We start from the raw sequence: 23,044 nt of genomic DNA, 5'->3' as shown, positions 1-23,044 counted from the left end.
TCTACAGAATGTACCCTGATTAGACTTCAACCTCTGGGGTCTCCATAGTGTTCCTGATGAAGAGGATGGGGGACTTACTTGAAGTATAGGGTCCTTTCCAGAGGTGTCTTCTCACCTCCTGGGAACTGGATGACCTGGGGCAGGGGCCAAAACACTGGCCATCCTTTTACCTTCTTTATCCTCATTGGCTTCAGTGTCTAAGTAAGGTTGTTAATCACCCAATGGTCGGTTATAGTGATCTTTTAAAAAAAAAATTTAAGGAATTGTTTTAGTTAGGATTTCTATTGCTATAAAGAGACACCATGACTACACAACTCTTACAAAGGAAAACATTTAATTGGGGTGGCTCCCTTACAGTCTCAGAGGTTGAGTCCATTATCATAGTGGGACATGGTGGCGTGCAGGCAGACATGGCTCTGGAGAAGGAGCTGAGAGTTCTACATCTTATTCCAAAGGCAACAGCAAGTGAACTGAGACACTAGGTGTAGCTTGTGCATAGGGGGCCTCAAAGCCCACCCTCATAGTGACACACTTCCTCCAACAAGGCCACACCTACTCCAAAAAGACCACACCTCCTCATAGTGCCGCTCCCTTTAGGGGCCATTTTCTTTCAAACCACCACAGAAGGTTTTTTTAAAGATTTATTTTTTTTTTTAATCTATGTGTATACGTCTGTATGTGAGTTATGTGAATGTGAATTCCAAGTGCTGATGAAGGCCAGAAGAAGGCATCAGATTCCCTGGAGGTGGAAGAGCAGGCAGTTGTGAGCCACCGGATGTGAGAGCTTGGAACCAACAATCCTTTGCGAGAGCAAGAAGTGCTCTATCTTGCCGTTTCTATTGCTGTGGTAAAAGATTGGATGGTTAATTGGCTCAACATGTTGTGTATCATGTCTTGATCCTGCCTTGAATTTGTTGAGTCAGTCCATCAGCAGGGGGCCTGGTGGGGGCAAACAAAAGCCTATAATACCTTTGTTTTAAGCTGCCAGATTTTAACTCTCAAATTAGGAAGGTGAAGACGAAGCTGGTCGTCTTGGAAATCCGTCACCTTTATTACCTAGTCACAGCCCCTCTCCCCATCTGTATGCCTACCAGAGAGTTGGTCTAAATCCTAATTTCTCTCTGAGGGGTAATTACCTATCTAGGTGAGTAATGGGCTTTATAGAATTGACCTTTATGGAAAGGGATAGTTTGCCCTTGTTCCTTCTTAGACAGAAAGCCTTGGGCTAAATAATAATCTGAAAATAACATTTAGCTGGGTATGGTGGCACACACCTTTAATCCCAGCACTCAGGAGGCAGAGGCGGTGAATCTCTGTAAATTAGAGGCTAGCTTGGTCTACATAGTGAGTTCCAAGGCAGCCAGGCCAGGGCTATATAAAGAGACCCTACCTCAGGGGAAAATTAAGTATTTGACAAGTATTTGTCTAGGTATGGGGAACCCCCCCCCACACACACACACAGAGAGATGACCTTCAGACACAGTTTATAACCAATTGAAAGTCTTTATTCCGGCCAGCTGGGAGTACAGTAAGGTATTCAGGTATTTGGACTGAAGTATAGTGTGTCCAGAAACCATGTCCTGGCATCTCACTCCTTCACAGAAACAATCAGTTTAACAGAAGCTAAGACAGACGGTTAGCTGGAGGGGGTTCCGTACAAGCAGACAGTCTAACAGAAACTAAGATGAGGTTCCTGACCTCCTGTTCCTAGAAAAGAGCTGGGTAATTGTCCATGGGATTCACCATCAAGCAGATCAAATTCTAGTTAAACCTGAAATGCCCTCAGCAAGAATACAAGAACCTCTGTACTGTCTTGTCCTGTCACAGTCTATTATGGACCTACCAGACAGTTCAGCAAGTCATATCCCCACATAGGACCAGATAGAGGACTCAGAACTTGAGATTTATTTGTTTGCTTGTTTGCAGATTTAGTCCATGGTTCTACAAGCCATTTTGAAGAAGAGTCTAACCACAAGGACCTCTATGCCTGCTGATATTTAAGTAGCTGCCCAATACTATCCAGCCAGACTCATTTCTGATTCCAGAATTTTAGGGAAAAGCCTCATCTCTATGAGTCCCATTGTAAATACCCTAACAGGAAAGGAGAGATGCTAAACATACAACATTGTTCTTTGCTTTAGCTATGTACCCCAAAGAGTTAAAAACTTGCCAGGAATCCCATCCCAAGGGAAGGGAAAGGTTGTCTCCTAGGAAGAGACTTCACACAGTGTTGACAAGGATGTGTCAGTGCTGGGGAAGGATCACATCTAACTGTACTGTTTCATTACATGTACCTCCTTCCTCCTATTTAAATACGAACTTTTATATTTAATAATATAAATAAAACCCTCATGTCAAGACTCACAAAGATGGACTTGGGGAGCACTGTGTGGCTGGACTTAGGGTCACTATGGATTTAGAGACACAGACCGTGGCCCAGTAAGCCAGGTTCAGCTACCTATTCTCAATAAGCTAATGAAAAGAGTCAAATTAAGCCAGGTGGTGATGGCTCATGCCTTTAATCCCAGAACTTGGGAGGCAGAGGCAGGCAGATCTCTGTGAGTTCAAGGCCAGCCTGGTCTATATAGTGAGTTCCAGGTCATCCAGAGTACATAGTGAGGCCCTGTATCAAATGCACTATTTAAAGATATTTTAATTAACATAAAGCATTTTTTAATGATATCTCATTTTCTATTACCCTTGACTACTAAAAAAACTGAATTCTTCTTAGGAGGCACCAAGTACAGATGTTTATTTTTTATGGCTACCCAAATTATGGTAGAGGTCTTCTCTGTGTCTCTTACATCCTTCCGCTATCAACAACACAATTCAAGCTTCCTTTCCAACAGATGTTCACACAGTTCAGTAGGATTTGAGTTGATAAACACTAGGCATATCACACAAATGTCAATCACCCAAACGCTAGGATTAAAGGTTTGCACCACCACAGCTGGCTTAAAAATTTAAATTAAATTACTGAGATGGGTTTCTTTTCCAAAAATATTCATATATGCAATGTATAAATACGAGATATTTATTAAGGCCACAGTTTACCTAAAACAATAGTGTTGATATAAAGACACAAGTGTCTTCCCCAAAGGGACAGGAGATGATAGTTTATTCTGGAGCCAAATATGAGTGACTATGGCCTAAGAACACTGATTTAGGTCACCCCAGTTTCCATGTTCCAACATGGAATTAGTTTCGTGAAGTTTTCACAGTAACAGAACAAAGGAAGTTGTAAATCAAGACACTTTCTAAATGCATTGGTGGAAACATCGGAGATGTGGCTTACAGTAAAGCGAACTCTGCCCGAGGTCCCAGACGCTGCCTGGCAACACTCTTCGTCTTAGGCTTGGTGAAAGCTACTGCTAAGTTAACGCATTTCAGAAGGTTTTACCTGATAGTCACAGGATGTTAGACCAGACCCAGATGTGGAAAAAGAATTGCTAATAATGGGCTAAAGATAGCCCTTGGAGGATGTGGGGATGTAATCAGGCCATACCCAGATTATCATTATTGTTGGTTTAAGCACCCAGGACATGGGTCCCAACTAATTTGCAAATTATATTTGCTCTCATTATAAGATCTTGTCACACACATGTGTTGGTGGTCCATGTGACATATTAAATCCTTTCTAAATATCAGGGCTGTAACCCACCCTGAATAAGTTGAAGGGAGCCCAAATGGTAGTTAGAGAAATGCTCCCCAAACCAGGTACAGGAGGGTGTGGCCAAGCCACCGGATAAAACAGCATTAATCCCAGTAGACATCTGGCTTACCAGTGTGGATACAATTGCCAGTATAACTGCTGGGTTATTTGGGACAGATTCTTAAATTAAAAAAAAAAAAAAAAAAAAAAAAGGTCGCATTTAAAGTATCCAGGATTTTCCCCTTTGGCTACATGCTCCTCTGTCCAGGCTCAGCCCCTGTTGGCCACCTTCTCACTCTCGGCTGTCAAGTTCTGCGTGGCCACTACCTTGGCAACTGGCTCAGACAGGAATGCTGCTTGGGAAGGGCCAACTCAGCCAGCCAGCCAGCCCTGTCCCATTACCCTCCGTTCCCCTTGGTATCACTGTCTACCTTCTCCCTTTAAAAGCTGCCCCACCCACTCCCCTGACCCCTTGATAATTTTCTAACTTCTGTGGCTATTCCAAATGAAACACACGTATCTAAAAATTCTAATCTAACACCACAAAAAAAGAAAGAAAGAAAGAAAGAAAGAAAGAAAGAAAGAAAGAAAGAAAGAAAACATGACATCTGTCTTCTGGATATCTGGTTTACCTCACTCAGAATGACTGTTTCCAGTTCCATCCATTTACCTGCAAACTTCATAATTCCCTTCATAACATCTAAACAATACTCCATTGTATAAATATACCACATTTTCATTATCCACTCATCTGTTGACATATTTTGAAGCTATTGTGAATAGAGCAACAATGGACATGAATGAGCAAACGTTCTGTAGCAGGATGTATCGTCTTTTGGGTATATGGCCACGAGTGATACATCTGGATTGTGTGTTATATCTGTCTCTAGCTTTTGGAGGAACTTCCACACTGACTTCCACAGTGGATGAACCAGTTTGTACTCCCATGAGCGGTGAATAAGTGTTCTTCTTTCCCCACATCCATGCCAGCATTTGTCAGCATTTTTGGTTTGTTTTATCTTAGCCATTCTGGTTGGCATAAGATGAAATCTCAAAGTAGTTTTATCTTGCATTTCTCTGGTAGCTAAGGATGGTGAATGTTTTTAACATTGTTTTCAAAGATTTATTATTTTTTATTTCATGTTGTCTATATGTACATATGTGCACCAAATACATGCCTGGGGTCCACAGAGGTGGGAAGAGGGCATCTCATCCCCTGGAACTGTAGTTATATATGGTTATGAGCTTCCGTGTGGGTGCTGGGAACTGAACACAGGTCCTCTGCAAAAGCAACAAGTACTCTTAATTGCTAAGTCATCTCTCCAGCCCCTGTTGAACATTAAAAAAAATTCTCAGCCATTTGTATTTCATCCTTTAAGAACTTTATACTTAGTTCCATGCCCCACTTTCACATTTGATTTTTTTCTTTCTTCATTAATTTTTTTTGGTTATTAAATAAGAGGGTCTCTATGTAGCCCTGACTGTCCTGGAACATGCTAGGTAGAATAGGTTGGCCTTGAACTCACAGAATCCCCCTGCCTTTGCCTCCCAAGTGCTGGGACTAAAGGCATTTTTTAATGCTTAGTTTTTGAGTTCTTTGTATATTCTAGATACTAACCCTCTATCAGATGTGTAGCTAGTAATGATTTTTTCCCCATACTGTGAGCTGCCTATTTACTTGAATGGTGGTGTCCATTGCTGTATAGAAGCTTTTTATTTTCATGATGCCCCAGTTGTCAGTGGTTGGTCTTAACGCTTGCATTACCAGGGCCCTGCCCAGAAAGTCTGTCCCTGTGCCAATGAGTTCAAGCATATTCCCCTTCTCTTTCTACCAGTTTTAGGACATCAGATCATATGTTGTGGTCCATAATCATTTGGAGTTGAGTGTTGTGCAGGATGAGAAATAAGGATTTCATTTCACTCATTCTTCTCCATTTAGCTATCCAGTTTGACCAGCACCATTTGTTGAAGATGGTGTCTTTTCTCAAATGTATATTGTTGGCCTCTTTGTCAAAAATCAGTGGCTTAAGCCAGGCAGTGGTGGCACATGTCTTTAATCCCAGCACTCAGGAGGTAAAGGAAGGTAGATCTATGAGTTCAAGGCCAGCCTGATCTATAAAGCAAGTTCCAGGACAGCCAGGGATACATAGAGAAACCCTGTCTTAAAGCCCCTTCCCTCCAAAAAAATCAGTGGCTTTAGGGATGTGGGCTTATATATACACACTCAAATTTATTTCATTAGTCAATGTATCTATTTTTATGCCAGTACCATGAACTTTTTATTACTATAGCTCTACAGTATAGCTAGAAATCTAGAATGGTGATAGCTCTGGCAGATTTTGTTTTTTGTTTTTGCTTTGTTTTATTTTTGTTCTGTTGTTGTTCAGGACTTCCTCCTCCTCCTCCTCCTCCTCCTCCTCCTCCTCCTCCTGCTCCTCCTCCTCCTCTTCCTCCTTCTCCTCCTCCTCCTCCTCCTCCTCCTCCTCCTCCTCCTCCTTCTCTTCATGTCCTGGTTGTTTTATGTTTCCATATGAAATCTAAGATCATTTTTCTAACTTCTGTGAAGCATTGCTTGGGAATTTTGAGGCAGACGGCACTAAATTCTTAGATTGCTCTTGGTAGGATGACCATTTCCACAGTATTAACCCTGCCAATCCATGAGCATGGCGAGTCTTTATACTGGGATCTTCTCTAATTTCTTTTTCTATGTCTTAAAATGATCACTGCATAAGTCTTTTACTTCTTTTGTGAGGCTATCATGGGTGATGTTGTTTCTCTGATTTCTTTCCCTTGATACCTGTTCTTTGTGATTGGGAAAACTAATGATTGTTGTTGTTAAACAACTCTAGAATACTTAATCAAAAAGGTTCTACTAAAGTCCTCTTTTGAGTTGGTGGTCATGGTTGTTCCAGAGGCCCCTCAAATATTATAGGCTATCGCTATTGCCCATGGTTGCTTCCCAAGTGTGGAAGGTAAGTCCCTATCACTGAAGACACCATATTAGACAGTGACCACAACAGAGTGATCATCAGAGACTGGCATTTACATAGTGCCTATCACATCATTCAGTGGTCATCACAGTGTGGCCATGACACAGTCACATTCACATGGCAGCCACCACATAGTGGACATAACTCCGTGACCATAACACAGTGGTCATCACACTTCGACGATATTTAGAGCTACAGGCAACTAAGGACTGATGAGAACAGAGGAAACAGTCTTCCCCAGGGAAGAACACACCAATTTTAGATATGTATATAACAATGATTAATGTTGTCACCTGCTGTATACACCCTGCCTTCCACCTGACCGTAATGGAGCAAAGCCTCACGCAAACAGCAGTGGAACCCACGGAGAGTACACAAACACGTGGAAACGAAGCAACATGCTATAGAACGATTGTTGGCCTAGGATAAAAACCAAGAAGGAAAACTTAAAAATCCTAGGACTGAATGAAAACGAAGCTACAACGTAACAAGATGTGTGGGACACAGTGAAAGCAGTCCTAAGAGGAAGGCTGATAGCCTGTGTGCCTGCACCGAGCAATTCAAGAGCTCACAAATTAACAACTTAACGACACACCTCAAGGCCTCGGAAAAACAAGAACAAATGCCGAAAAATGTAGCTAGGAAGAGATCATCAAAATCAGGGCTAAAGTTAGGGAAGTAGAAATAAAAAGGCAACACAAAGAATGAATAAGAGCTGATTCTTTGAAAAGAGTAACAAATTTGACTTTTAACTGAATTAACCATTAGAGAGAAAGAATCCAAAGTAAAAAGTTTAGAGACGCAAAGGGAGAGATTACAACCTACATTGAAGAAATGTACTGCTTTTAACGAAAAAGTTCAAGCGTGTGCATGGCATATCCTGTAGATGTGTTAGGTCTATTTTGATTTGTAATTTGTTTAACTCCAGAGTTTCCGTGTATTTCTGTTTTTCTGGATGACATTCAGATGAAAAAGATCTGCCATGTTACGGGTAGTCCTGCTATTTGAAACCCTGGTGTCCATCTATTTGGCTTAATTAAAGAAACACTTCATTAGCCGAGTGGTGGTGGTTCATGCCTTTAATCCCAGCACTTGGGAGGCAGAGGCAGGCCAGAACTCTATGAGTTCAAGGCCAGACTGGTCTACAGAGTGAGAGGCACCAAAACTACAGAGAAACCCTGTCTCAGAAAACCAAAAAAAAAGAAACACGTCATTATTATATATACCCCCAAACTGGATGTGTTGGTACGCACCTGTAATGCTAGCACCCAGTAGAGGGACGCAGGGGAATTAGAAGGTCAAGGTTATCCTTGGCCACATACTGAGTCTGAGGCCAACCTAAGCTGAGAGTCTGTCTCAGACATAAAACAAGCAAACAGACAGACAGAACCCAACTATGTAACTCCTGTCTATTGATGTTTTACAAAGGCACACTTCTAACAAAATAATATAAATAGTATTTTTTTAAGATGCTAGAATATAACCCACAGGACAGACAGATTTCAACTCCTGAACAGATTCCTACTGAGGCTAACCTAAGAGCATTCTAAACCACTTGATGCTTGAATTTGACACAAAATGACCTTTATTGACACTGACTCCTTAATGTCTGTCACTTCCTGTCTTAGGTTTCTATTGCTGTGACTTAAACAGAGAGAGAGAAAGACAGAAAGAAAGAAAGAAAGAAAGAAAGAAAGAAAGAAAGAAAGAAAGAAAGAAAGAGAGAGGAAGAGAGAGAGGAAGAGAGAAAGAAAGAAAAGAAAGAAGATCAAAAGCAACTTGGGGAGGAAAAGGTTAATTTCAGGTCGCACTTCCATCACTGAGGGAAGTCAGGGCAGGAACCTAAAGGCAGGAACTGAAGCAGAGACCATGGAGGAACACTGTTTCCGGCTTGCTCCTCATGGCTGGCTCAGCCTGCTTCTTATAAGACTAAGGACCCCCACAGAAAGTTGGTCCCTCCCATAGTCATCATTAATCAAGAAAATGCCTTACGGATTTCCCTACAGGCAATCTGATGGAGGCATTTTACCAATTGACGTTCCTCTAGCTTGTGTAAAAGTAACATCATTATCATCATAGTAATACTAATACTACTACTAATAATAATAATAAACCTCAACCAGGACATTCTCCAGTATGGAGTCAGATCAAACCAACAAGGACATATCTGGAAACATGGAATAGCCAAAACCAAACCACTGGTTTATCAGTGCTGTCTTCAGAGAAAGCTGTTCAAAGACCAGGGAGGAAGCTATGGGAACCCAAATGAACTACACTGGGCATGGTGGTGCTTGCCTGTAATCTGGGAAGCTGGGAGACGACAGCAAGAGGATGAGTTTCAGGCTAGCATGCACCTCATTGCAAGACTGTGTTTCAAAGCCAGCAACAGAAACAGTCACTGGTGCCAACCCTACGGAAAGTGACTAAGACCGAGAGGTTGTGTGGGGGGAAATGATTCTTACACACAGTTATTAGACACAAATTTATGTGTCCCGACCTTGGCTCCTACTTCTATTCTGTTTATATTTGTTTCAGAAAGTGGCATATTTCAGAAATTTTTACAGCAAATCCAGAATATCACCCTAATTCAACTGTCTAAAGAGGGAAGCTTTAACCGCCCTGGCAAAAAAGGAGATAGTCTAAAGAGACACATGTCCCTCCCTTTGGCCATCAGTGTAGAAAGATAAATCTTTCCTGCCTGCTGGTACCCGAATAACCAGTAAGAGGCTTAATACTAATTACAAATTGTTTGGTTTATGGCTCAGGCTTCTCGATAGCTAGGTCTTTCATCGTTAATTAACCCATTTCTATTGATCTATGTTTTGCCACATGACCGTGGTATTACCAGTCTGCTGGCATCTTGTTCCTTGGGTGGCGGGCTGGCATCTGCCCTGACTCTGCCCTTCTTCTCTGTGTATTTTTCATTGGATTTCCTGCCTGGCTATAACCTGTCTTGCCACAGGCCAGAGCAGCTTCTTTATTAATCAATGGTAGCAACACATATTCACAGCATACAGAAAGACCATCCCACAGCACATCAGACTACATGAAAATGGTCCATATGGCCCTTCGCATACATAAAACCCAGGAATTAAATCTTTAAATAACATCTTATTCAAAGAGTCCACACTCAGAAGTCAGAGCAAAAGTTGCTTCCCAGGATTCCTTCTAGAGTTTCTCTAGAGAACCAGAGCAGAGATGATGAATCCAAGTTCAGTCTTAACCTTGTGTCCAGATGGAGCTGGTTTCTGAGATTTCCCCATTATTGTCTTTTCTAAGTTGTACTGCCATCAGTTGGTAGAAATGTGGATGGCACCTTGGATACTTGATTTCCCAATTTTTGTTTCCCAAGCTTTAAAGGATAATCAGGCTCTGCCTGAACCTCTGTGTGTACATATAGGGCTTTCTTTGGCTTGCCAGTGATACAAGAGGTTCGTTCTCCTCTCCTACTGCCCCTGCACCTGTTGGTTTGACAGCAACCAATCTGCACACTTTCTGCAGACCTCTTCTTCCACCAGCCCTTAGTTAAACCAGACCCTGGGATGAGGGCTGGACGTCTAATGCACCCTCTGCCCGCTGCATGCCAGAGGGAAGTGCTTACTGCCGTCTGCTCTCCTAACTCTCCACTCCCTATCCCTGTAGATGACCTCTTCCTATACAGCCACTACCACCATCACAGCACCTCCCTCTGGAGTCATGCAGAAAGGAAGAGAGAAGATAAAGACAATGCCCCTCTACCTGGAAGAAGACATCCGTCCTGAAATGAAAGAAGACATACATGACCCCAGCTACCAGGATGAGGAGGGGCCCCCGCCCAAGCTGGAGTACGTCTGGAGAAATATCATCCTCATGGCCCTGCTGCACTTGGGGGCCCTGTATGGGCTTGTGCTGGTTCTCGCCTGCAAGGTCTACACCTTGCTCTGGGGTAAGTATGTTTCTTCGTTCTGGGCCAGTGTCTCAAGTTTCTCCCCTCCCTCTAAGGAAAGGGATTTTGCAATGGGCAGTGGCCCCTCTGTGTCCAGCTTTCCCTAGCTTTTCTCTGTGGTTCTTCATAGAACTAACTGAAAACAGCCCAGTGGGACTGGGAAGCAAGAGTGTCTGTTTTGTTTTCTTCTTCTTCTTCTTTCTCTCTCTCTCTCTCTCTCTCTCTCTCTCTCTCTCTCTCTCGCTCTCGCTCTCGCTCTCGCTCTCGCTCTCGCTCTCGCTCTCGCTCTCGCTCTCGCTCTCTCTAGTGGGACATGTTCTCATGTAGCCCAGGCTGGCTGGGAACTCACTCCATAGCAGAGAATGACCTTAAGTCTCTGATTTTTCTGGGTCTGCTTCCCAAGTGCAGACATTACAGCGACCATCACCACGACTGTTTTGTTCATTTGATTTTTCAGAATCTCACTCTGTCACCTAGGCTGTCCTGGAATTCTCTATGCAGTCCAGGCTGGCCTTGAACCCATGGTAATCCTCCTGCCTCATCCTGCTGAGATTATATCCTGAGCTACCATATCTGGCAAAAGTAGCCTGGGGTGTTTCCTTGTTCTTTGTTGGTAAGTGCAGGACCCTGGGCATACTGGACAGGTACTCTACCCCTGTGTCCTCTCCTTAACCCTTGGGGGTACTTTACATGAGTGTTGGGGACCAAGCCCCGAAACCATGAGCAGGACTCACTGAGGGATAGCACCTCGGCAACGAGGCAACCAGCCCCAACCAATTTTCTGTGTGAATCCCTTGCTTGGCTGCCTGTCCCAGCCCTTCCTGCCACAGGAGAACCAGGCCCTCCCTGGGAACATGGGGAAAGGTACCTTACCAACTCCATGAGCTAAATGTTGAGCTCAGTCAGGGGACACAGGAGATGCTGAACAGGAGGAGAAGCCATTGAGAAGGAAAGTTCAAGAGAGGGTTGTTTATCCACACAACCATTCAGACCTAAGCCCCTGGCCGGACCAGGCTGGTTGTCCTGGAGCGGGGTGAAGCAGGCTCCCGTAACAGCCACGTGTACAGTGAGTGGCTCTGCCACTCCAGGTAGGTATTCCAGTGCAGCACATACCAGTCAACACGATGGTCTTTGAATATTTACATTACAGAAATGTTTCGTGTTCTAGTCTCCCCCGAGCCTGCAGCTGCCCCTTTCTCCTGAAGCCGTATCATGCCATGGGGCTAAGACTTCCTAACACCAGTTGTCTTTACCCTCTACCCATCCTTCCTGGGCAGGGACAGGCATGCCAGAGAATAAAGCCCTGAAGAAGGCTTTGGCCAACACAAGCCCCGACTCTGGGGCCTCTGCAGACCCCTTGCTTTCTCTGAGGGCTGGTGAACCAGCCATTTTTCCCAGATACTCCTGGAAAGTTTGGGGGAACAGAGCCAGGTATTAGAACTCTTTGACAACTCTCTCTCTCTCTCTCTCTCTCTCTCTCTCTCTCTCTCTCTCTCTCTCTCTCTCTCTTTCTATTGGTGTAGAAGAGCTGGTATTATCCTTCTGTCCTGGGCCTCTTCCATCTTGTAGGTGGTTAGATTTGGGTCCTTAAGCATTATCTTGGGAAATCCACCTAATGTCCCAAGAAAATACAACTTAGGAAATCCCCTTTCTTGGGATCTCGGTTTTTCTAGTTACCTACTAAGGCAATGACACATTATCGGAACCAGGAAGCCTGGGGGTGAGAGGAGTCTTCAGGGTAGTTTGATTCCCGGCAAGCAAGCTCCCTCCCTCTCCAGCCTGGGTACTCCTCACAAGCCTCATTCAGTTCAGTCCCAGGTTTGACCAAACTGCCTGTTCTTGGCTGGCATTGGTTGCTACTTCAGGAAAAAGATACCATCCAAAGCCAAGACTGTGGTCATTGACTTTTTGGTACCCTTCCCTTCGGTGTGTGCCAAGATTCTGGAGAGGAAATTTGGCACATGGAACCTGCATGGTAAATTGTTTTACTCTTGTCCCCGGGCTCTGGTCGGTAGCTTAAGCTCATAGAATGGCAGTTGTGAAATGTGGGTTAGCAGAACTCTTCAGGAACAAGAAGGACTGAAGTCTCAGCTGGAATTGTCTTCCTTCAGTTTTTAGAGGCTTTTATTGTTTTACCCCAAAGGAAAATGAATGACTGTATTTGCGCCATTTTCCTGACTCGGGGACTTTAAAAGCTTTTCTCTCCTTTTAGAACCACTCAGTAGAGACCTCTGCACTACGGCCTCTCTGACGACACTGAGAGCCAAAGTACAGAACCTTCCCAACCCTCCCCTAAGGGGAGAGCAGTTTCACCTCCCATGTGGACACTCACAATCCTTCCTGGGGACAGGGAAGGGATCTATGTGACCTGCTATTGGCAGAATAAAAACATGACTCAGTGTGTGGGCATTCCCACTGTTAAGACAGCATTGTCTGTGGAGCCAAGATACCTGGGCAACCTGCAGCATGAAGCAAATTTGGACACTGTTGGTCCTCCTGCTCTGGCCAAAGCCCTTTCCTCCTGTGATTTCAGGGCTCACCCTCCCCTGGTTTCTCTCTACATGCACAGCCAGATCCCCTATATGGGAAGATCTCAGCCACCACACAGCCAGAGGCTGGAGATCTTCTGGGGCCTAACATCCCAGTTCAGAAGAATATGGCCAGCACTTTCCTGAGGACAGATGCTGTCTCTGTGGTTGTCCTTGGGATCCCATGGAAGGAACAGAATGGGACACAGAAGGCAGAAGAGTAGAGTAAAGGACCACTTAGGAAACGGTTGCCTCTTGACGCAGGACACATGGCAGTTTGTACAATGTTTGGTGTCCCCAGTCTTGGCTAAGTTCTGAAGCCCCTGAGGTTCCATGGTTTCCACGTGTCCCCTTGGGTATCTTACACTGCTTCTAACAAGGCCTCAGCTCCATGGCTATTGCTACAATCAGAGGAACATCTGGGTATACCCAGTGACCTCTCCTCATTAAAGAGTACCCACATGGTACCTCCTGATCTTATGGGTTCTAAGTTAGGGTGCCGTGTTACTGAAATGTACGATATGGCTGGAACTGGAGCAGATTCTTGGTAGAAGACCTGGTTTCAAACCGTGGGTCCACTTTTACCAGTGCTGTGGCTCCGGATTAACACTTAGCTTTTAACTTCATCTACATACTCACCCCAAGAGTCATCTCTGATGACAAGGAGTATCCAAGTACAGAACCCTTCCAGCCCTGCTCTTGAGGATGCAGCTGCCATCCATGTCTTCCCGTCACCTCCCACGTGGCATTACTAGACTCCAACCCATTAGGATATGCAGTGACTATGATAATGCTAGCAATCAGGAAAGCTCGAACCTCCATGGAAACGTGACTGTGTGCAGGGCTGGCTCACCCTGAGACCCTCCACAGTGCTGAAAGCTGCAGTCACAACAGGTGAACGGGCTCTATGTCCCATGAGTCTCCTCTTCAACCGAGGAGTCCTTCTATTGAGCTCTGACTGCCATTTTCCAAACATTCTTGATTATGGGTATTTAGGTCTGGAAGAGTAGATGACCTTGAACCCCTTGGAGAAATGATCTGAAGGTTAAAGTGCATAGGACCTGGAAAAACATTCCTATGGTCCAACAGTGAAAGCTAGACAGTGTTGACGACTTGCCTTCTTTCCACATCCTGCCTTTCTGCTCACTTGGTGCCTGGGTCTTCCTGACTCACATCCATTCCTAGGGGGAGTGCTTTGAGGTGATGATGATTTTTTGAGGTGGTGAACGCTATGATGTCTCGGAGACTTTCTCCTTCAAACCCAGAGAAGCGTACTCTGGTATCAGGAGAGTGTTCCGACATGCGTCTCCCGGCTGCACACTTACCAGTCAGCTGACTCCTCTGCTGTCCCAGCAGCATTTGTCTGCTTTGTGATCAGTATTGAGGGCATCGGGGCCGGAGCTCATCGCCTGTGGAGCCACCGGACTTACAAGGCGCGCCTGCCGCTGCGGCTCTTCCTCATCATTGCCAACACCATGGCTTTCCAGGTGAGAAGCTGCCCGTGCTCATTTTTGTCTCTACTCTATGGGTGAGCCAGGGCAGACTGGAGGACATGAGCACCCAGAGAGGCAGTCTTTGGTGGGCCTCTCAAGTGCGTGCTTGCTACAGAGCCCCCCACAACATGGGACGCCTCCGAGTCACTGGGAAGGGGAACAGGAAGTGAGTAGAACAGGTTCTCTAGCATAACTTTTATTTTTACCTCAAGTTCCCTGGGTTATCACATAGTGTGGCTGCTGTGGTCCTTTGTCATAAAGGACCATGGAACATTATCAAGACACTGATGAAGGTTTCCTAAACACTCAGCTAACAAGAAAATCATGCTTTGCTCTGACTGTCTTAGGACCCTACTATAATGAGGTCAGAGTGGGATGTGTCACAGACTCAAGAACACTCTCATTTCAGACAATAAGAGCAAACATGTCTATAGTTCCATGTGCTGGCCACTGTGCCAGCGTTTGACACAGGTTAACTCTTTTAGTCTTCATGGCCACACCAGGAGGTAGGCCTTATTGTTCTACCCACTGAACAGATGAAGAAACTGAGTCACTGTGCCATTAAATAGGCTGACCTTGTTGCTCTGTCAAGGGCTAGCATGATGGACAGGTCAAGTTCTCAGGATGGTGTTTGCAATGGATAGAGTGTAGGAAATTAGGGAAGGGGGACTCACCGAGCCATACGCTGCTGCTTATAGTGTGGGGCTTGACTTGGGTGATGAGGCAATCACGTCGGAACATGGATTAGTTATTTTGCCTTGACAGTAGCTGAGGTTCTTATCACGTGTGTGTAATCACCTCTGCTCTGATCATTATTGTAGTGAAGGCTCCCAGTTTCTGCCTTTGGAGGACAAAGAGAAAGAAGAGAAATGCTGACACGTTCTTAAAGGGATGGATAAAGTTTAGCAAAGCCCCTAGGTCTTTCTGAAATGTGTTCAGGTTCATCAGTTACACGTTAGTCCTGTTGGGTTGGGTGGCATGCCATTTGTGAAGACGCTGACATCGACTTTTTGTGCCTTTACCACAGAGCAGGACCTTGGCGCCCAGGGTCTTCTGCTTTATGCTCTCTCTGCCCCCAGATCAGACATCTCCAGGGGACCCTGTCTCATGTCGCTTGTTTAAAGAGTCACTGTGTTCTCTGCTAAAGAAACCCTCTGAGCACTGGGACTCACCTCCCGTTTCCCACCACACAGCCCTGGGAAGCAACACTGCTTTTCTTGAGCTCTGGGCCCTTGACTTGCTTTCCCACATAAGCTTTGGGGACAAGTGTGCCGGAGAGGGTGCTCCTCCAGACCCCCTCCCTTACTAGTCAGACTCCTGGAACTCTGCGAGTTAAACTGAGAGTTCCAGGCCCTGGCAGACACCTAGGCCGTTGCAGTACCCTGGAAGGGAATCTCTTCTCAGTACTGGGGTCCTCTTTCCTGTCCCTCCAGAATGATGTGTATGAATGGGCCCGAGATCACCGCGCCCACCACAAGTTCTCAGAAACACACGCCGACCCTCACGATTCCCGGCGTGGCTTTTTCTTCTCTCACGTGGGTTGGCTGCTTGTGCGCAAACACCCGGCTGTCAAAGAGAAGGGTGGAAAACTGGACATGTCTGACCTCAAAGCTGAGAAGCTGGTCATGTTCCAGAGGAGGTGAGTCAGGGGGATGGAACTTCTCTTAGCACTTAGAACACCTGAATGAATGTCTAGGTTTATATGATCAAAACCATCATTTCAGCCAAGTGTGAAGATGCATGCCTGAAATCCCAGCACTGGAGAGACAGAGGAAGACAGATCTCTGTGGATTTCAGATCAGCCAGAGCTACATAATGAGACTGTCTCAAAAAAGCAAAGATACTCTGGGGACTGAAGAGGTAGCTCAGCAGTTAAGAGTACTTCCTATTCTTCCAGAAGACCCTAGTTCAAATCCCAGCACTCATGTCGGGCGGCTTACTCCTATAACTCCAGATCCAAAGAATCTGACACCCAGTTCTGGCCTTCACAGACACACATGCACATGTGGCATATACTCACACAGACATACACACATATACATAAATAAAAAATAATTAAAAAAAAACCAGTCCGTCGGCCAAATGTGATGGCACACGTGTCGTCTTTAGTTCTAGTACTCTGGAGGCAGAAGCAAGTGGATCTCTGGGAGTTTGAAGCCAGTGTGGTCTACATAGTGAGTTCCAGGACAACCAGGGCTACATAGTGAGACCCTGTTTCAAAAAAAAAAAAAAACAAAAATAAAAACAAACAATTCATTTCAAATCCCAGTTTTTAATGGCTGGATGTCCACAGTCATGTGGTGTTACTCTGTTCCTTTCTTTCTGAACTATTTTTTAAACCAATTAAATGCAACAAATATTCACTGATCCAGGAGAGCCACAGACACAATGAATTCCATTGAGCCCTTAGGTTCCTGGAGATTATAGCCTATAGGGTGAGGAATAATAATACACTCACCAAGTTACCATGAAGCAAGGCAAAATACTGTCTGTACTGTGAGAGGCAAGAAAAGGCCAGAGATGGCTCCGGGAGAACAAGAAGGGTTGAAGAAAATACAGCATCAGAAACAACAGAAAGACAGTGTCCTGCATGTTTATGTACAGACAGAAAGTATGAAAATGAACTAAAGCCTGATGCATGATCCAGAAATACAGTCTGTTTCCTTGACCTACAAGATATGACAGGAAAAAAAGATGACAGACAGACTGATGTCATCCCGAGCGTCTTACACACAGATGGGATTAACGCAGTTGGCCATGAGGAGCTTGTTTCTCCAACAGCATGTGGCACAATCAGAGCTGTGCTTTGAAGGTCAGGTCAGGGGAGGTCAGGTGAAGAAAACGTTGAGCCTGAGCAGTGAGGAAAGCATGTAAGTTAGACCGTAGAGAGGATTCAGAACAGGGAAGCAGTGCAAGACGGGAAAGCTGGACGCAGGCCATGCCCGTGACTGGGAAGGTGAGGACCTGACTGCTGAGGGGACATCAATCAATCCTCTCTGGAAACCAGTGGTTCTAGGACAAGGCCTCTAGAGGGACAGAAGCTGCAGGTGGTCAAGGACATTCATTATGCTTCCTGGAGCTTTTGCAGAGGGAAGACCTTGAGGGAGGAGGTTAGCAGGAAATGGAGAAATGTCAAAGACCCTGATAGGAGAAACAGGGGAGCTCTGGGCCAGATGAAAAACACCCAGGCATCCTCACAGGCTGAGGATGTGGTTTGGTCCCGATCTGTTGGGTAACTGGCCTCATCCCTCTATGAATAAGAACAATGGAGACCTTGTTCTATTGGCAACTGGTAGGATTAGTTTAGGACAATCTCAGCTCAACATAGACTTATCTTGAAAGTGATAATAACACTCTGCATTGAAGATTTTCCACCCCCATTCTTTCTTGATGGGGGTCCCACCCCACACCTGCACTCATGGTGTATGAGGAAAGACAACAGCCCCTCCCACTGAGAAGAGCCAATCCTCTCTCCACAGACTCAGTGTGTGATCTCTCCATGTAGGTACTACAAGCCTGGCATCCTGCTGATGTGCTTCATCCTGCCCACACTGGTGCCCTGGTATCTCTGGGGAGAGACTTTTCAACACAGCTTTTATGTTGCCGCTTTACTGAGATATGCCTTGGTGCTCAATGCTACCTGGCTGGTGAACAGTGCTGCCCACCTTTATGGATATCGCCCTTATGACAAGAACATTGACCCACGAGAGAATGCCTTGGTTTCCCTAGGATCTCTGGGTAAGTCAGCAGTCTATGGCATTATCGAATTCAGTGGTCTCTTTTAGGTTTCAAACCTGGGACAAATGGCTGAGGTGCCTATTTAACATTTCAGAGCAGACCTGGCCACCAGGTCTTAGTCCTTACTTGTTACAGGGCCCTCCTGGCTAACACACCCTGCCCCCTGCCCTGAAACTTCCCAGCGGGGGGGGGGGGGGGGGCTTTGCTGGGCTGCTCTCCCCTATATAATCTAATCATTTTGTTTATCTGCTCTCTTTGCACCTTTGGGCCTCCTGGCTGCTGCACCTGGTTCCCCCCTCTTCCCTCTCCCTTCCCCTCCCCCTTCTCCTCACATGGCACAGCTCAGTCTGGTCACGTCCACTCAGGACTCTTCCAGATGACCCTGCCTCTGGCTATGCTCTCCCACATATCTCCAATGAGCCTCCTCCTCCACACACCTAGGAGCAGCCACGTTCTTTTCCTTTGCTATTTCTTCTTGCCATCCAGTCTCCTCACTTGGTGAGCTGCAAGGAAGATAGGAGTCATCTGTTTTTATAGGCACTTTGTTTCTCACATCTCCCACTGTAAAACTAGGGGTTGTGGTAGTGGGCAAAATACGACAGGCAGGCAACACGTTTTATGTTGAAAACGGAAAGGATAAAAAATACTGCCTTTGTTTGGAAGGTCAAAAAACAAACAAAAAAACCTCCCAATGATCCTGGTTACGTGTGCCTTTCTCCAGTCATCTGTGATTCATTTCTTTGGGCCAATCCTGCTAGGGTCAGGAGACTCGTGACTGTAACAGCAGTATCAATGGAGAACACAGTAAGCCTAGTGTGTCCTGACTAGCCATGCTATAAAAAGAAAAGGGAAATCAGGACTTTGTTCAATGGACTTAAAAGTGTGCCTTCTCAGAGTACTGCCTCACCTCCCCAATGTGTTTCACACACACCCCCCCACCGTGTGTTCTTCCATTCACCAATGTTTAAGTGACTCTTACCTACTGAAGCTATACCCTACAATTCCTAGACTGCCATAGAAACGGAGTCACGTGGGCTGAGATGTGTTCTGTAAATGAAATTATATGAACTTTCCCAATACAGTCTCTTCACGACTTGGCTGCTGGAGGTGGCAGCCAGCAACTCTTCTTGTCCTATCTCTCCACAGCTTCTCTTCCTTCCTCACTTCATCTTGTTTTCCTGTTTCCTGCCACTCTAATCTCAACTTCCTCTTCCTCTCCCCTCCCCCCTCTTCCCTTTTGCTTTGTCCCGACCCCCCTGAAGTACGAGGGACTACCCTTACAGCCTTGTGGAGATGCTCCATCACTGAACTACATCCCCAAGCCCTCTTTACACTACTCTACATTGTGAGTCAAGAGTTCACTACTCAGTCTAGGCTGGCCTTGCACTCACTCTGAAGCTCAGGCTGACTGTGAATTTCTACTAATAAGCTATTTGCCCAGCTCTTTTCTTGTTTTTATCTCGGAAATAGTCTTTCTAATTTGTCCCGGCCAGACTTGAACTTTCTATCTCCTAGTTCAGCCTCTAGGTAGCTGTAATCACAGCCAGTACCAAGGAACAATGTATAAATCCAGATCCCAGAGTCACGGGCTTACCTGTTTTGTTATATTTCGTGATAAATTTTTCTATGTTTTTGACATTCTATAAAATTTAGCACTTTATATGTTGATGTTGTCTAATATTCATTCCCATATATTTTTGTCTATGTACATAGAAATTATAAAAGGAAGTAAGATTTTAATTTTGTTTTGTTTTGTTTTGTTGTTTTTCAAGACAGGGTTTCTCTGTGTAGCCTTGCTGTCCTGAAACTCGCTCTGTAGAATAGGCTGTCCTTGAACTCATAGAGATCTGCCTGCCTCTGCTTCCCAAGTGCTGGGATTAAAAGCGTGTGCCACCACTGCCCAATGATTCTTACACTTCTTGAAGTCACAGTTTATATTTCTTGTAATATATTTGTACAAATAGCACATTTTCATCCAAATCAGGAATTTTAGAAAAGTCAGGTTCTCTAGAGTAATAGAGCTTGTAGAATGAATATATATTAGAATGACTTACAGGCTGTGGTCCAGCTAGTCCAACAATGGCTGCCTACGAGCAGAAGGGCCAAGAATCCGGTAGTTGCTCTGTCCAGAGGCCGGATGTCTCAGCTCGTTTTTCTTATAGCCAGAATCCAGAAGATGAAGGCCAGTAAAGGGATAGACTTGCTAGCGAGGGAGGTGAGAGCAAGCAGCAAGGTAGCTAACGAGAGAAAGCAACTGCTCTCTTACTCCATCCCTGTCGCAGTTCGACTGTCCTATTCCCTCATGTTCTCATCCCCCATCCCCTACCCTCCATTGTGCACCCCTATCCCCAGTTTACTCATGGAGATCTCATCTATTTCCCCTTCCCAGAGCAACACATGCATCCCTCTTGGGTCTTCCTTATTTCCTAGCTTCTCTGGAGCTGTGGGTTGTAGTCTGGTTATCCTTTGCTTTACATCTAGTATCCACTATAAAAGTAACTGTCATTCAAAAAAAAAAAAACCATAAGTTTCAGAAAAAATTAAATAGCAGATGATACAAGAAATTTATTAAAGGAGTTCTATTTTATGAGCATCCCCCTGCACCAGGGTCAAAGCTCTAGGAGCAGCAGCACCAGCAGCGACTGTGAACCAGCAATGGCTGAGAGAAGTCCCACCTCAGCCGGGCCCCAGCTCCTCTGACTTTTGGCTAGCCTTGCCTCTTGTAGCTGTCTACACTTACAGGGCACACCAGTCCCATGGGGAAAGGTGTGTTTGCTTTCTTACCTTTGTAAGAAACACAGACACTGATACATACCCAGTCCAGGAGCCCACAGAGTCTCAGAGCATATTGACATTCTAGCAATTTCCAATGTAAAATATTCCCCCAGAATAATCAGATTCGTATCCTGTTGGCCTTGGAGACACATTCCTTCCACAGTGCTTTCAAATATTAAGGGCAACCAGGGCTTCTCAACTCACTGTTTTAGAGTAGAAGGCAGTGGGTTAACCATTCACCAAACAACAGCCAAGTGTTCTGTTAGCCACTGGGTTAGAGGTGTGGAAAGAGCAGGAAGCAGCCATCACCGAGCCCCCTAACTGCTCTCCATGCTTCTGTTCCAGGCGAGGGCTTCCACAACTATCACCACGCCTTCCCCTACGACTACTCTGCCAGTGAGTACCGCTGGCACATCAACTTCACCACATTCTTCATCGACTGCATGGCTGCCCTGGGCCTGGCTTACGACCGGAAAAGAGTGTCCAAGGCTGCTGTCTTGGCCAGGATCAAGAGAACTGGAGATGGGAGCTGCAAGAGTGGCTGAGTTTGGGGTTGTCTTTGTTTCTATTCCAAAAGCCAGCTGGGCAGAGGTTTAATAATGTTATTCAAATACTGAAAAATACCATCAATGTTCTAAAGAGTCTCGTTTCAAGACAGTATTCTTGTAAAATAATTCAAATATTAAAAGGCAAAAACTCTTTTATGACATAAGCAGATACTTTTCCATCTTAGTCTTCTGTTCCCGGGGCTTTTTCATTGCTTACTCCTTCTCACCTCCTTACTTCATTGCCTTCCAGGGAACTGCAGGTGAGCAGTAGGTTAGAAGAGACCTTTGAAAGCTCAGCAAATGTTTTAAATTAAAGGACTCCACAGGTAGCATTCTTACTTTGATCTCTCTTGAGCTTCAAGGTAGATGTCTCAAGCTAAAACTCCAGCCAGGTCCTCCTGGACATTGTCTGTTAACTACCATCAGGCCATGGGAAAGATGAAAACAAACAAACAAAAGAAATGCACGCGCTTGCACTTGCATTTTGTTAAACTATCAGGGGAGAGAGTCAGCAGGCTGGCTATGACCCTTAAGTGGGAATGGTGTTCCATGGAAGAAGTATGAGGTTCTTTCTGTGACTGGACCCAGCTGCTTCCCAAGCAGACATGGAGCCCCTCCACACAGCATCCTTCCTTTCTGTCCTGAGTCCCAGAGCTTGGCAAGGCAATTTTTCCCATTTCAAGACAGAGATGGAGAGGTTGAGGGATGGTGTTGGTAGGCAGCAGCTCATAAATAACTTTCTGAAGAAAAGCTGTTTGGACTGAAGACTTTCTGAGTGGAGGACTCCATGTCCTTCTGGAACAGTCTCCAAGCTGGGTCTCTTTAGTAGTCCAAGTTGCTGCTTAGATTGATAAAATCCAGGCATCCCTCCACAGCATTTTGCTCCTTGCTTCATTCCTTCCTGTTAAACTTTATGTTCATGACTAACCTAGGTCAGTGAATATTTGTTGCATATAATTAGTTTAATGAAACAGCCAGAAGATGCTAAGCAGGCTGCTGGGGCGGGGGGATGTCCATCAACAGTCTTCCTCAACTGTGGACCCTGTATTCAACAAAATGACTGGCCAGGCAATGTGCTCACCAGTACAATAGCAGCGAGTCTGTTGGGGGTAAACCAACTGTTTCCTGTGTAGATCTGAGACCCACTCATTGGAAGGGAATTTACCATCAAAAAGCCTGTGGCTGGGCTCCAGAGAGATGGTTCAGCAGGCAAAGGGTTGCTCTGAAAGCTTGATGAGCTAAGGTCAATTCCAGAGACCATGTAAAAAGCTGAACACAGTAAGTTTCTGTAATTCCAGAACTCCTAGAGAGAGATGGGAGGGAGACACAGAACGGAGAATTCCCTAGAACCTTGCCAGCCAGCTAGCTGGGAATAGCTTGGCGAGAAAGACCCTG

General features: G+C 45.3%; 1 protein-coding gene across 1 annotated transcript; it reads left to right on the top strand.

Moving 5' to 3' along the window:
* The first annotated feature begins 689 nt into the window (after nt 1-689).
* LOC131906815 (acyl-CoA desaturase 3) lies at nt 690-21,755 on the top strand. Its single transcript, XM_059257613.1, has 6 exons — nt 690-777; nt 10,285-10,567; nt 14,452-14,582; nt 16,022-16,227; nt 18,094-18,326; nt 21,447-21,755. Exons 2-6 carry the CDS (start codon nt 10,285-10,287, stop codon nt 21,644-21,646), a joined length of 1,053 nt encoding a protein of 350 aa, XP_059113596.1. The 5' UTR covers nt 690-777; the 3' UTR covers nt 21,647-21,755.
* The last annotated feature ends 1,289 nt before the right edge of the window (nt 21,756-23,044 follow it).

This window comes from Peromyscus eremicus, chromosome 1, assembly GCF_949786415.1.
Source record: "Peromyscus eremicus chromosome 1, PerEre_H2_v1, whole genome shotgun sequence".
Classification (NCBI taxonomy): domain Eukaryota; kingdom Metazoa; phylum Chordata; class Mammalia; order Rodentia; family Cricetidae; genus Peromyscus; species Peromyscus eremicus.
The sequence above is the reverse complement of the archived record's forward strand: the minus strand, read 5'-3'. Positions and strand labels throughout refer to the sequence as shown.